This window comes from Equus caballus, chromosome 1 (genome assembly GCF_041296265.1).
Source record: "Equus caballus isolate H_3958 breed thoroughbred chromosome 1, TB-T2T, whole genome shotgun sequence".
NCBI lineage: Eukaryota > Metazoa > Chordata > Mammalia > Perissodactyla > Equidae > Equus > Equus caballus.
In genome coordinates, this window is record NC_091684.1 from 104,122,221 (window position 1) to 104,137,546 (window position 15,326).

Below are 15,326 nucleotides of genomic sequence, written 5' to 3' on the forward strand. Positions count from 1 at the left end.
AATAATTTATTATGTTTACCCAGATATTTACCATTTCTGTTGCTCTTCCTTCATTCCTGATATTAAAGGTTTCCTTCTGATATCATTTCCCTTCTTTCTGAAAAACTTCCTTTAGCAATTCTTTTAGAACAGATCTGCTAGCGATGTATTCTCTTAGTTTTCCTTTATCTGGGAGTATTTTTATTCTACCTTCTATACTGAAAGATATTTCTGCTGAATGTAGAATTATAGATTGAAAAGTCTTTTCTTTCAGCAGTTAAAAAATATTATTCCACTTCCTTTTGACCTCCATTGTTTCTGATGAGAAATCTACAGTCATTTGAATCATTGTTCCACTAGAAATTACTCATTGTTTTTCTCTGACTACTTTCAACATATTTTTGTTGTCTTTAGTTTCCAGCAATGTGATTATGATATTTCTTGGCATGAAATTCTGTGGGTATACCTTATTTGGGGTTTTCTAAACTTTTGGATCTGTATGTTTGTGTCTTTTGCCAAATTTGGGAAGTTTTCAGCCATAATTTCTTCATATATTTTTTTCTGCACTATACCCTTTCTCCTCTCCTTCTGGGTTTCCAATGACACAAATGTTAGACATTTCAATACGGCACCACAGGTCCCTGAGGCTCTGTTCACTTCTTTTTCCTATCTTTTTTTCCTCTGCCTTATTCAAACTAAATAATTTCTATTCATCTATCTTCAAGTTCACTGACTTTTCCTGATCATCTTCATTCTACTATTATGCCCAACCAGCAAGTCTTTTATTATGTTTTTCAGTTCTAAAATCAACATATTGTTCTTTATATCTTGTATTTCTTTTCTGAGACTTTCTATTTTTCCATTTATTTCCAGAGTGTTCACCCTCACTTGTTGTCACATTTTTGCAGTAGCTGCTTTAAGGTCAGATAATTCCAACATCTCTGCCACCTTGACAATAGCATTCTTTAACTGTCTTTTCCCATGCAAGTTGAGACTTTCTTGATTTTTCATGTGCCACGTAATTTTTATTGTATCCTGGACATTCTGAAAACTATGAGACTCTGGTTCTTGTATAAATCCTATGGAGAATGTTGTTTTCTTTATTTTTGTCTTAGAAGACAATCCACTTGGCTGTGTTTAGGCTGCAAGTTCCATTCAGCCTTCTGAGGTTGTGGTTTCAATGTTGGTTCCATTTTCAAAGCCTTTGCAGTGCTATTTAGATCTGTCCTGTGGGTGTGTCGCCCAATGGCAAGTCTGATATGCTGTTTTTGATAAGCTGTTCAGAACCAGATCCACGCATGAACAGCTTGGGAATAAGCTCAGGAACTTATAAACAGCTTGTGAAGTCATTTTCCCAACATTCTCCCTCTCCATGATGTCCCCTGTACTGTCTGGGTCCCTAGGGCTCCCCGTTTCAGTCCTCTGGCCAATAGCTGGGGCTTCCTTTACCCCTCAGTGTCACATACTTTCACACATAAACCTGTGTCCTGGGCCAAGGAAGGGACTCAAAAGAGAAAAAAAAGCAAAAGGGCTTCATCCCACTCTCTTGGGACCACAGCTCCTCTGAATAGAGGGAAGATTCCCTCCCCTCAAAGTTTCAGATACCTGTGGCCTCTGCTGGCACTACTGTCACTACCAGGAAAGCCCTTTCCTACTCTCAAGCCTGATCTAGAGGGCTTCTCCTGGAGCTCTCTCTGTCCATGCTCATGCTTATTTCTGGGTATCTGATTGCATTAAGTCCAGGCCAGGGAGTGCTAGAAGATTTTTTTTAAAAGGTAAACACTGCTGGTTCAGTGGTACTTTGAACCCTACTCTTCTTCCCAGTCTATCTGTTACTCTTTGCTTGTCTAAGTCATCAAATGGCTGCACCATGCATCTCACCCAAGTTTTTCACTGCATTCAATGGGATACGCAGGGTGGAGTGTGTTTGCTCCATCTCATCCAGAAATGGAACTGCCATTACCATAATAACTAACTTGATGTTAGTTATTGTATTTTTCGGTTCTGGATTTCTGGTTGGTTCATTTTCAAGTCTTTGCCACATTTTATAGTTTCTAGTTCTCTGCTGAAATTTTCAGTCTTGTCTTTTTACCTTCTTGAATATAGGAAGTATAGTTTTAGTTTTATAGTTCATGTCTGATAATTCCAAAAGTTGGAACCCACTGTGAACACATTTATATTGTCTGCTGTTTTTGCTGGTTCATTTTCATGTTTTCTTCTCTTTACGTGCCTGCTTATATTCATTTGAGTGCCAAATATTATATTTTAAACACTTTTTAAGAATAATTTGAGGCTTAAAATGATGCTATCATTCTCCAGACGATTTTTGTTTGCTTCTTCCAGGTGCCTGAGGGCACCAGGGATCTTGAATCACCTTAACCCAACTTCAGGATTGAGATATTTCTTAGTCACCCAGGTAACTCAGAGTTAAGCCTCCATCCCTGTAAGGGTTGTTTACTTCTGATTCCCTTACTCCTAGGGTGCAAACCTTCAGGGGCCCAACCCAAAGACCAGGCGGTTTACCAGGGCTACCCCCCTTGAGATCATGGACTCTAATTTTTGTCTCCCTAGTCCCAGGAGACTGTCTAAAACTCTGCTGAGTGGCTCATTCTCCTCCTCTGGAGTAGCAAACAACCGCAGGACAAAAGCTATGCCAAATGCCGGGCTCATCATTCTGGATTTCCATGGCTTCCCAGATCCCGGGCCAGTAATTCTTCACTTTGTTAACTTTCCAATGCCTTCAAGTAGACATTTTAATATTTTGCACAGCTTTACTCAGTAAGACAGTTGGTCTGAACTATCTAAGCCAGCACTACCGGAAGCTGATATTCAATAAATGTTAGCTCTCTCCCCTTTCTGTTTCACCCCAAGCCTCAATGATGTTACAGTTAATGTTAAACAAACCAAAGCAGAACACAAGACATAGAAGAGAAGGAAAAGCGTTAAGGAGCCTCAAATGCACCCAGGCATGAAGATCAGGACAGACAAGCTTTGCATTCCTCATCTAGCACACCACCTTACCTTTGCTCCATGCTGTTTGTCCTTCCCAGAAGGTCTTCCTTCCTTTCCTTCACCTCCCTAATTTCCTACTATCTTGGGATACTACGGGCATTCTTTTATATTAAAAAAATTCTATGTGATGTTTTTCTACTATGGTATTTCCATTAATAAATCCTATGCATGCTGCCGACCAGTCTGGTCTCTTTGCAGATACCTTCCCTAGTGAGTGCAGACCACCCCACTCTCCTTCCCTGGAACCCACTGCAGTAACTCTTCATCACATCCTCTCTGTGCTTAGGGTCTGGTGTAAGTCTAGCCCCTCAATTCATTAGCTAATTCCTTAAGGCAAGGATCATGTCTGTCCTCAAGCGCCCTCCCTTCAACAGCTCTCAGAAAATACTTACATTTCATGTATTCTCTGAAAACCAAAGAACCCTGATTATAGAGGGGAGTTTCCACATCTTTGGATGATCACCCTCAGGACTGACAGGGTTTCTCAAGAAGAGACACTCTGAGGTCTCAAGGCATTCAGCAGAGCTCTCTCACACCTACACTGTCCCCTCCGAGGATTTGGGCAGATAGGGCGTTCTGCCATGTCCCCATGCTCCTGCACCTCAGCTCCAGAGATCTGAGGCAGTCTCAGAGAAGATCTCAGCAGGGCACTAAAAAGCAGCCTTTGAGGGCACTGACAGCCAGTTTCCACTCACCAAGTACCTTTAAAGGCAAGATTGCATCTGCCAGGGAAGAGCTGTCTCAACAGCAAGGCTGAGCTCTAGGGGAAGGTCTCTGGACATTCTTAACAACCCAAGAGGCCTCCATTCTAGCATCTGCTCCTCATCCTCATCCAGGATGGAAGCCTAAACTGAGCTGCCAGAGATAGCCCTTATTCCCAGGAAGGGAAATCAAAACAGAGGAGGGGAGCAGCAGTATCCCATCCCAGAAGCAGAGACCCTTAGAGTACCCAACCCTAACGAGAGACTCGCTGGGCCCACATGAAGAAAACAACAGTACTCAAAAAGAAGAAAGAAAGAAGGTTTGAGTCATGGAAATAAATACCATGCTCCCAGAGGAGAAAGCTATATATTAAGATATTGATGTGTCCCAATTAGTCTTATACTTAAGGCAATCCCAATCAAAATACCAATGGTCTGGAAACAGAAAGCAGGTTGCTTGGGTCTGAGGGTGGGAACAAGGAGTAACTGCAAAAGAGAACAGGGACCTTTTCAGGGTGATGGGAATGTTCTGCAACTGGACTGTGGTAATGGCTGCACGACTCTGAATGTGTACGTTGAATTATGCACTTTAAATAAGGGAATGTTGTGGTATGCAAATTTACCTCAATAAAGCTGTTTGAAAATATATAGCTAGCAAGTTTTACTAAAAGAACATTCAAAATGTAAATCTGACTTCAGTTTTTCATGAAAGGATTTAACAGCCTTTTGATCTTGTTAAAAATAACTCATCATGTCTTTTAAAAGTAGTTTTTTAAAATGGTGAATATAAAGATACAAGGCAAGAAAACAACGGTATCTAGGAGTTGGGAGAATTTCAAACAAGGATTCTGAAGTTTTCCTAAAGGAATAAAGAAGAGAGAATAGCTAGGAAAATTTTTAAAAGAAGTATAAGAGAGTTGCTCTGACAGAAGTTAAAGCTATAATAATTAAAACAAGATCATCCTGTTGTAAGAATCAACAAACAGATTAATGGATTATGATAGATGTATAGACAGAAACTAAGATAGGCTTTAGTGTGTATAAAAATTAGTATAGAAAGAAAGAATCATAAACTAATAGGTAAGGGTTGAATTCTCCACAAATGATATTGGGGGAAGTTACCTATTTATTAACCAAAATTGAGCTATAGTATGATGCTACATTATACACCCAAGTCAATTCCAGATTAATTTAAAAGTCAAATGAATGAATTCAAACAACAAAAATTATTTTAAAATATAGATTAATATTTAACTTTAGAATGGGGAAGGAAATCATAAACACTATGGAATAATATGCAGATTGTGACATCTTATACAATCATTAAAAATGAAGTTTTTCAGATAACTTTTAGGAATACCATAAGAAAATACTCATGAAATAATGAAAAATAAAGAAAGCAAGATATAAAACTGAATCAGAATAACAGCACAAATTAAATTTAAAAAATAGTAAAATTACATATATAAAATGATTGGTAGATACCCCAAGATGTCTCTGGATGATAGAATTATAGGTGAGTTTTTACTTTCTCCTTTTAATTTTTAGGGTTTCCACCCATATTTTCTACTACGACCATGTGTTTCTCTCATAATCAGAAAAATAGTTTTTTAATAAAAGATTTGGTAGAATGAAAATATGAAAAACCAATCAAATTCAGCCACTAAAAAGCAATAGCTGCAAAATACACATAGATGTTAAATGCATTTTTAACATGTATGATACACTTCACAATTTTTTAAAGTATAAAAAAATAAAATGAAAGCCACACACGCTTTCTGCGGGAACAGTGGAACCACCGCGACAGCCTCATGCCTCCTCCTCTCACCTGTGAAAGGCAAGCAGGGCCCTGGCCAGCAGGATGCAGCCGTCCTGGCTGCGGTGCTCCCCACTGCTGTGGGCCGAGAAGCCAGATTCACTCTCAGACTTGGCCGCCAGCCTGGTCGCTTCCCAAAAGAGCTCCCCAGGGGCCCGTGAGAGCCATCCCTACAGTAAGGATGGCTGTCAGGACATGGAGCAGCCCCGTGTGGGCCACTAGGAACTCACACACCAGCTTCCGACATCTCCCGAGACCAACGGTGAGCAGGTGAGAGTCAGGAACCGATTCCAGAGCATCTGGTCTGAGGTTTGCCCTCTCCTAAGCCCTCTGAACTTCTGCCCCACAGACGAACCTCAGCACGCACCGAAATGAAACCGCGTCCCCTGACCACCCTTGAAACTGGCCCCTCCTTCCCCCACGAACGTTCTCTCCCTGGGAAGGGCAGGCCTCCCTGCTCTCCACGAAGCATCCTTTTCCCTCGGCCCTTCATGAGGTGCTGAAGCAGCTTGTCCCTCATGAGTTTCCCTCGGCTGTCCCGAGGAGCCCTCCGTCCTCTCCCCCGACCCTGTGAAACTGCTTTCAGCTGCTCCGCCTGTTTCCTGGGGCCCATGTTCCCGCCTCCTCCATCCCAAGAAACGGTCTCATCTTAGTTCCCGCCAGAATGTTGTTTCCACTTAGGGTTGCCAGATTCAGCAAAAAGAAATACAAGACACCAGCTAAATTTGAATTTCAGATAAGCAATCAATAATTTCTTAGTCTAAGTCTCTCTCATCTATTTTATCGACCCCACGCCCACTCCTGAAACACTTTTTCTTTCTGCCACTCATCAGAAATACTGTCTTCTTTCTGTCCCACCATAAAACACTCTGTCTCCCAACACTCCTGTAAACACTGCCTGCCCTCTGCCCCTTGAAACACGAAACATTGACAAATGGGACAAACCTTCCCTCTGTCACTCTGCTCAATCCTGCTCCTCTCTCCCTTTCTCCCCCCATCAAACTCCTTAATGCTGTCAGCCATCTGCCTCTTTCTGCCAATAGTGGACGCCCTTACCCCTGTCTCCATGCAAAACATCATCTTTTCTCTGTTGGCTGATGATCCCAGAAGATGATGACACTCTTGTTCCCAGGTAAAACAGTTTGCCTCTCTCTCCCACCACGTAATATCTTATACGCACTGCCATTTATTGACACACCAGGCACTGTGCTAAGCACTCGGACTCTTACAACAGCCCGATGAAGTAGGTGTTATTATTATTATTAGTAGTAGTAGTTATTCTGATTTTAAGACTTGCCCTAGATCACACACAGGTAAGGATAGTCAGATTTGCACATAGGTATACCTGACTCCAAAATTTTAGATAAAAACCTAGATTAAACCAGAATTTCCTAGAAATTTGTCACCTTAAAAATCTTCTAATGAGCATCCGGGTCGAGACCCACTGCGTACTGCGCACACTCCTGCTCCCCGGTGTCCCCCATGAAACACTGTTGACTCAATGCAGCCCACAGAAAACTCCCCACTGGCCCTTCCCTCCCCAGGGAGCATCGCCGTCCTCCACCTCCCTCTGGGGCACAGTCCCCTCAGCCATGAACTCCCATGCCGTCAGAAGAGAGGGGCACAGGCAGGCTGTGCTGCCCTCATACCTGGCATATGGAGATTGGCTGGGGCAAGGGCCAGGCCTGTGGTCCCCTGCTCCTGGCTGGCACTCCATCCCCACCCCACCCCCTTCTATAAATAGCACACTGCTCTCTGGCTGCCGAGGTGTTGCAGCAAGAGTTTCCATGAGGTCAGTTTCCCAGAGCGGCCTCCCGGCACCCAACACCCTCACTTACTTCTCCTGGAGTCCTGTGGCTGGCTCGCCCCTGCAGGGGGCTGTCCCGGGTGCTGTGTCTCCGCCGGGCAGGGGGTGTGGGCACTTCGGCAGAGGCCTGAGGCGGGGCCTTCCCTGAGCTCTGTGCCCCAGGTTCTGGAGCTTGACTCTGGGAAGAGTCGGGCTTGCTGTTGGTGGCGGGCTCCTCTTTGGGCTTCGGAGGGGCAAATCTCTTCCTGTTGAAAGGCCTAGTTGGCTGGGGGGCTGAGGGCGTGGGCTGGCCAGGGGTAGCAGGCCCCTTCTCACCTCCAGCCTCGCTGGGTACCTTCCTTGAGGGCATCTCCCCAGGGGCCCTATTGCTTGGGGTCTGGGGCTCCTCCCCGCCCTGGGGCCTGACGGCCCGGGTACTCTCCAGATACAAATCTTTCAGGGAGAAGTACATTTCGCGGTCTGGGCCTGGGACAGGGGCCGGGGCATTCTGGGCCTGGTCTTGAGTGGCCACAGCAGAGGCTGGCTTCCTGATGCTACCTACTCCAGAGGACCTAGGCCCCCGTGCGGCCTTGCCTTTGGGCTGAGTCTGAACCTGCTCTGTGTCCATGGGCCCCTGTGTCCCACAGGAATCAGGCTTGTCTGAACTGGGGACATAGTTTTCAGAAGAACGGTGGCTTCGAGCTGCCTTTTCTAACTCTGGCTTCCGTGGCCCTTGCTTAGGGTCCTCATCTTTCTTTTTCTTCTTGGCCCCAGACTCCTTTTTGGGGGCTCTCTGAGGCCCCAGCTCCATGGCCTCACAGATGTACGTCAACAGGCCGTGCTCCCCGTCTTCCCCATTCTCTGGGACAGCCTCCCCATTGGTGGTCACTTCTCCAGGAGCAAAACTGTTGATCAGGCCCAAAGCTGGGTGCTGACCAGGCTCAGTCTCTCCTTCCTGCCAAGCCTCCAGGGTCCCGTCCTCAGCCTCCCTGGTAGGGGGCGGGGGGACTGGCACCTCAGCCCCATTCAGCCGCCGCTTTCGCTGGAAGCGGTCGGGGCTGAGCTTGCGCAGGGTGTCGGCCTCTCCCACGGCCTCCTTCCCGTGCTTCCAGCTCTGCTCTATCTCACGCATCTTCGCTGCAGCCTTGCGCTTCAGCTTGGCGAACCAGCGCTGGTGGATCTTGTACTCAGTCATGGTGCCCACCTCCAGGACCCCAGAGCAGGACACAATGCCCTTGGGGTTCCGGGCAGAGGCCTGGTAAATGGCGGCATCTTCTTCTTGACACCTAGAGGTAGGAGCACGCATGAGATGCCAACTCTCCCCTCCTGGAAGGCGAGAGGCCCCCAGTCCCAGCAGCCAGAGCCTCTCGGAGTAGAGCACACTGCCCTGCCCCTGGCAAGCCCTGCCCTGGGAGACACGCCCCACCTCAGACCTCACCGCGTCCAACCCTCCCCATTACAGTCGAGGAAACAGAGGCCGGCAAGAAGGGGGAGGTGACCAAGGTCATGCTGTTCCAGAGGGATTAGACTTGGGGCCCAAGAGAGCTCCCTTCAGAGGCAGGTGACCCACACAGCCCCTTGTGAACTAAGGATGACACAGGAGCTTTTTTTGGCAGCTGACCTCATGGAAAATGTTTCTATGGGTCAGGACCTCCTCTGGTTGAGCTCAGCTCTCTGGCTGTCAGAAATATCCCACCCCGGCCTTAGGAGATCCCAGACACTGGCGAGCAGACACGGTTCACCAGGTGGTTCGACTCGGCAGCAGAACCCTGCCCTCCATGCCGAGATCCTGCCTGGGCATCTTCATCCGGCTGACTCCATTTCTGAGGGCAGGCTTGGGCCATGGGACCCTCAGGAGGGCAAAGGGAGCAGAGCAGGTCCCTCTCCCTCACCTGTAGAGCTGCAGTGTGTGGCGGTTGCCCTGATGAGTGATCTCGTATTTTGGCAAGCCACAGTAACGGTCCAGCTCTGTGTCATCCTTGTACCAGGTCACCTCTGGCTCTGGGTATCCTAAGAAGGAAGCAGGAGACTTGGGTTGCAGAAAGACCAGTTCCAAAATAGTAGGAGGAGAGAAAAGGATGCCGTGGCTTCTCCAGACCACCTGAAGAGACTGGACTGACCCCCCTAGCCCGGGCTCGCTGGAGGAACAGGGCTATCATACAGCGCCCTTATTTTTAGAAGTTAGGCCCTGTCAAAGCTGAAAACTGTTCCCCTTCAGCAGCTGGAAGGCAAATATGGAGGAGAAATTTCCTAGCTTCCTGGTAAGAAAGGAAGCAAGGAGTTTCTAGAAAGCCTTGGCTGGTAGTAATAAGCTTCCTTTCTTCAGTGGTCTGTTCTACATCCTCAACTCTAGTAACAGCTCTATCCTCAGAAGTCTCCCCCAAGTACCCCAACACCAATGGCACTGCCAAGAGCCCTCCTTCTCTCACTCCAGGATCCCGAGCTGTTAGTACTGTTTTATGGCACAGCTAAAACATCCATCCATCATCCATCATCCATCATCCATCTATCCGCCCATCCACACCTACCTACCTACCCATTCACTGCTTGAGACCCACTGAGGTGTCTTCCCAGCCTCTCCTCTCTGGGGACTTCCATCCCTCAAGGAGAGGGACTTCCCTACCCACAAGGGGAGCTTCCAATCGTTAGAGTCACATGACCCTGCCTCCCTGGCTACATAGCTGATTGGTCCAATAATTGACACCCAATCAGTTAAGCTAATCCAATTCTTTGATTTAAGATTTGGGATTTAGGACCTAGAAACAGTTAACCCTTGTGTCTGGAGATAAAATTTCAAAGGGGTACAGCCATGTTCTACCACATGGACTGAGAAGCAGACAAAGCTGGTCTGCAGCAAGATGGAAAAATGAAGTTGATGTTCAGGATAGAATAAGAGACAGGAGACAGAGAGACCTCCAACATCCTTGCAAATCCTGGCTCCATTCCTTGTCTGGGCACAGCTGCACTCCTACTTGTCAATCCCATACAGCCTTACCAATGAATTCTGCTTCAGTTCTTAAGTTCACACCAATTGATTGGCAATACTTATTAGAAATCAAAGACTTGATATATATTCCCTCAAATATATATATATTAAGTCTGTGCTGACTGCCAAGCAAGAGTTATGAAGATATGGAAGCTTGACAGCCAGGGTCTTTGCTCTCAGGGACCCTACTGTACAGTAGAGGAGGTAAGACGGATCCCCACACAAGGCAGGGATGGCCCTGCCTCTGTGCACACACTCTGCCTTCCCTATGGTCTATGGATAAACTGCCCACACACCTAATAAAGCTGCCCGCACTGATTCCCCTCTCCTTGTCTCGTCAAGGACATCTCTCCAATAGTCATTTCTGCCCTCTTCTGCATCATGAAACGTTTCCTCTCTGTTGTATCATTACCATAAGCATAAAAGCCTGCTGTACTTTAAAAAGTTCTTTAAAAAGAACTGCATTTGACCCCACATCCTCCTCTAGCTCCTGCCCCCATTTCTCTGTTCTCTTCTTTACAGAAAGATTCTTTGAAAGAGTTGTCTGTACTCACTGTCTTCACTTTCTCTCCTTCAATCAGGCTTTTGTACCCACTGCTGCACCAGAATGGCTCTTGTCAAGGTCACCCAGGACTCACACATTGCCAAAGTCACTGGTGATTCTTATGCTACCCAATCTATCAGCTTTGACCCGCCCCCTCCTTCCTTAAACGGTTTCCTCACTTGCTTCTGGACACCACTCCTTCCGAATGCTCTTCCCACTTCACTGGCCACTCTTCCTCATCTCTTTCATCCATTCCACCCTTACAACCTGGGCTTGTAAATCTTAAATGCGCCAGGGTTCAGGCCTCAGAACCATTTTCCATTCTCTATCCCTACAACCTTGGGCATCTAACCCCATCCTGGGGCCTTTAAATATATCCGTAGGCTCATGACTCCCAAATTCGTATCTGCAGCCCAGACCTCTCCCCTGAACTCCTCATTCTTATTTCTGACTGTGCACCTGACATCTCACTCGGAGGTCTAATAGGAATCAAACACATCCCAAGCCAAACTTCTCAGTCCCCTCTCTGAGCCAGTTCCCACATAACTCAGTAAATGGCAACTCCATCCCTCTAATTTGGTTCAGGCCAAAAACGAGGAGGAAATCTTGTATTCCTTTCTTTTTCTCAGGTCCACTACATGAGACAACGCTACGGGCCCTCTCTTTAGAATATATCCAGAATCTGATCACTTCTTGCCAGTCCCCACCACCAAGCTGGTCCATCCCCATCCTCGCAGTTTCTGCAATAACCTCCTTGCTGATCTGACTGCTTCCATCTTGGCCTCTCTTCAGCCCATTCTCAGTTCAGCAGCAGCCAGAGGAAGCCTTTTAAAACAAAGTCAGATCATGGCACTCCTCTGCTCAAGACACCCCCATCGTTCCCATTTCTTAAGGCCCTCATGGTGTGCACCCCATGACTGCTCTGGCCTCAGCTCCTTGGACTTGCGTGCTGCACTCCAGTCACATGCTCCCGCTGGCTCGTCTCTAACGCACCATGCGAGCATCACACCTCAGTTCTTTCAGGCTCTGTTGGTACGTTACCTCCTCAGAGAGGCCGTCCCTACCCGCCTGTGCAAAACAGCAACTCTCTCTCCCTGGCACTTCTTATCCCTCTTACTACGTTTATTTTTCCTCAGAGAAGGCATTGCTCCCTGAATGAGTTCGTTAGTTTATGTGTATCCTCTCCAACCGCCCATGGAATTGTCAGCTCCATAACTTATCTGTGTTACTCACTGCCATCCCAGAATACATAGAGCCTGGAATGGAATCAACACTCATTAAACATTCACAGACGAATAAATGAAGTAAAGCACTAAGTGCTCAGGGTGCAGAGAAGGGAGCAAGCACCTTGGCTGGGGAACCGGGAAAGGCTTTACGGCATGAGTTAAAAAACTGGCCTTGAAGGGTGGGCAGAATTTCAGAAAATGTGGGTTCAGTGCCTGTGTGTCCCCTTCACAGCACTAATTGTGAGACTGTGATTGACTATTTCCTTATCTGTCACCCTGCTGGACTTAGGTTCCATGTGAGCAGGAAGCTTATCTTCTTTACTGCTATATCCCCACCACCTAAGACAGTGCCTGGCACATAGTAGCTACTTAATAAAAATCTGCTGGATGAGTAAGGGAAAGAGCGAACAAACAAACACGAGGCAGATAGGAAGGGCACGCCTGACAAAGGACCGTGACAGTAGAATGTGGGGTGGAGAGCAAAGGGCAGGCTGGGGACTGTGTACAGCAGCAGGGAGCAAGGGAGGCGAGGCTGCCGCTGGGTCGGCCAGGAACAAACTCTGGGCAGCCCTGACTGTAAAGCGAGCCCCATGTTTCCACTGTGAGCTAAAGCCCTGGTTACATCACCGTGCGTGTGGCCAGGGCCAGCACAGGTGTCCTCACCAACCCGTGGGATGATCTCACCCTACGAGGGCCCAGCTCAGAGTTCCCTGACCCACAACCAGCCAGCAGGGCCTCAGCCCCCAGGGCATCTGAGTCCAGTCAGGCTGGGGCGAGGGGGAGGGCTGGGGCAAGGAAGGGGACGTTGAATGGACTCCACAGCCCCAAGGTGGAGGCCTCAGCCCCCAGGACATCTGAGTCCAGTCAGGCTGGGGCAAGGAGGGGGACGCTGAGTGGACCCCACAGCCCCAAGGTGGAGGCCTCAGCCCCCACGCCCTGCTCTAATGCCTCTTCACAAAATGGGGGCCAACCTGACCGCTTAGGGCTCCACGGCAACAATGGGTTTTGGAAACAACTTTATTTCGAAAGAAAATATTTCCTTGTCACCTGGATAATATGAACTGTATTTTAAAACACAGGAAAGCGGGAGAGGTCCTTGATCCCCAGCTGCACACACGTGTATGCCCGTGCGTGCACCCACAGGCAGGCGTGCACACACACACACTCGGCCCTGGCCAGGGGAGCCCACAGCAGCGCCGGAGCCTGTGGCCTGCCCTCTTCCCCCTGACGCCCTGAGACCTCTGCTTCACAGCCAGCAGGCCTGAGTCTGGAACCCAGCTCAGAGTCTCGCCACCTTGTCCCAACCATTCCCAGTCTGGAGAAGCTCAGATTCAAGGGGAGAATAATGATGAACGTAAATTTAGCGTTTTCAAAGAGCTTTCAAAGATAGAACTTCATTTGGCCCTCATTATAATCTGGTGAGAACAACTGCTAACATTTCTTGAAGGCTTACTATGTGCCAGATATTGAGCTGAACATTTTTCATGTATTATCTCATGTAACCCTCACAGAAATCCTATGAGAAATGTACTGTTATTAATCCCCAATTTAAGAAGGAGGAACTGAAGGCCCATGAAATTAAGGCTTCTTCCTAAAGTCATCCAGCTGGCACATAGAGAAGCCGAAATCCAAATCCCTCTCTTTATAAAACAGACAGGCGGGGGTTTTAACCCCTATTTTACACAAAAGGAAGATGAGGCTCAGAGAAACTAAGTAACTTACCCAGGGTCACACAGCCGGCACAAGAAAGCCCCTAGTTTCCTTTTCCTTCTTCCAATGCTCTTTCCACTGAGGGTTCTGGGACCAACATGTAAGTTTCTGCCCCCAGCAGTCATTATGTGAGACTTATTTCTCTAAAAAAGTTTCTTCTGGAACTTGGTTCTGTCTAAAGGTTGAGTCCCTCTGTCTAGCTGCTGCTGCTGCTGCTGCTTCCTCCTCCTACCCCTACATAGGCACACACACACTCACTCACACACACACACACACACCCCAACATAGTCTACAATAGAGTCGAGGAGAATGGGGGCCACCATGCTGGACAGAGGTGGGCAGCCTCAAGGAGGATAGTAGCACTCTGGCCAGAGAGGCCCCTGGGGGAGACAGGAGCCAGAAGGCCTCAGTCAAGACCCACTACCCCCCTAAAGGCTCACTCTGGGAGGGAAGAACCTCAGGGCTGTTCATTTCTTCTCCAAGCCCACAAGGGCTTCCCTCACAGCTCAGCCAGCAGGGGAATCGGCACAGACTCCACTCCCTCGCCTGGACCAGGTTCTGAGCCACCAGGACAGCATTACATGCTCTCAACAGGGCTCTCATGCGGCTGACTCATCCCAGCCTCGTTTACGGAATGCTACCAGCAGGGTGGGAGGAAGAAACAAGCATGGTCACTCTATCTCCACGAAGACGAGCCGGGATCACCACACAGCCCCACACGGAGGCCAGTCTCAGCCACAGATCCATCCACTGCCCACCTTCCAGACTGCAGAGACCCAATTTCTAACCCTGTTCCCTTTGTCCTCTGATCTTCCTGCACACCCTTTCCCCTCCCCCTTCCCCTCCCACAGTCTACATTTTCTCCTTGCTAACTGGAAATGGCTTATTTACAGTGTACGATGGTGATCACAGAGACCTCTTTCCTAATCCGCTACACAAAACTCAGGTGACCTGAGATATATTATATATGTAGGGGCGAGGAGAGGGGAGGAGGGAGTCAGGTACAACAATGGACTAAGGTATGGATGTTAGAGATAGCTAGAACCCTGGAAATCTTACAGCCTTAATTAGCAGTGTTGTAGATCTCAACATGGTAGGCACTCCTGAGCAGAAGACCATGGCCCTGGCTGGTCATCATGAGACACGGGTGTTTGGCAATTGAGGCATGAAAATTTGCCCTTTGGGCTGGGCTTGAAACAGAGAAAAGCTTACTCCCATGATGACACAGGGAGTATTCGATAAAATACCCCAATATTCTATAAGTCAGACTCACGTCTGGCTTCTCCCTGTTGCTCTCAGAGTTCATGGCTACAAAGGACAGAATGGAAGAAGGAAAGGAGAGAGCCATCCCTGATGCCTGCATCTCTCAAGTGGTCCAAGGCCCCCGCAGCAGCTGCTGTTGCCAGGGCACTGGAGGTGCAGCTGAAACAAACAGGCAACGTGGAAAGTGGAAGACACTGATTTTGTCGTCAGCAAGTCAAGTTCACTGCGGTCATTTGGCAAATATGTACTTTGCGTCTTCTTTGTGCCTGCCCCAGAGAGGCATGACGTGGCAGGTGTGTGCTC

At 47.8% G+C, this 15,326-nt stretch overlaps 1 protein-coding gene across 2 annotated transcripts in view; it reads right to left on the bottom strand.

Annotated features, from left to right (window-relative positions):
- ALPK3 (alpha kinase 3) overlaps positions 1-15,326 on the bottom strand; it is a 47,579-nt gene that overhangs the window by 18,899 nt on the left and 13,354 nt on the right. For both annotated transcript variants that reach the window (XM_070230546.1, XM_023649645.2), the window contains 2 exons: positions 9,187-9,304; positions 7,347-8,580 (listed from right to left, as the gene is read on the bottom strand). In XM_070230546.1, the coding sequence (XP_070086647.1) occupies positions 7,347-8,580; positions 9,187-9,304 (1,352 nt within the window). The remainder of the gene's footprint in view (positions 1-7,346; positions 8,581-9,186; positions 9,305-15,326) is intronic.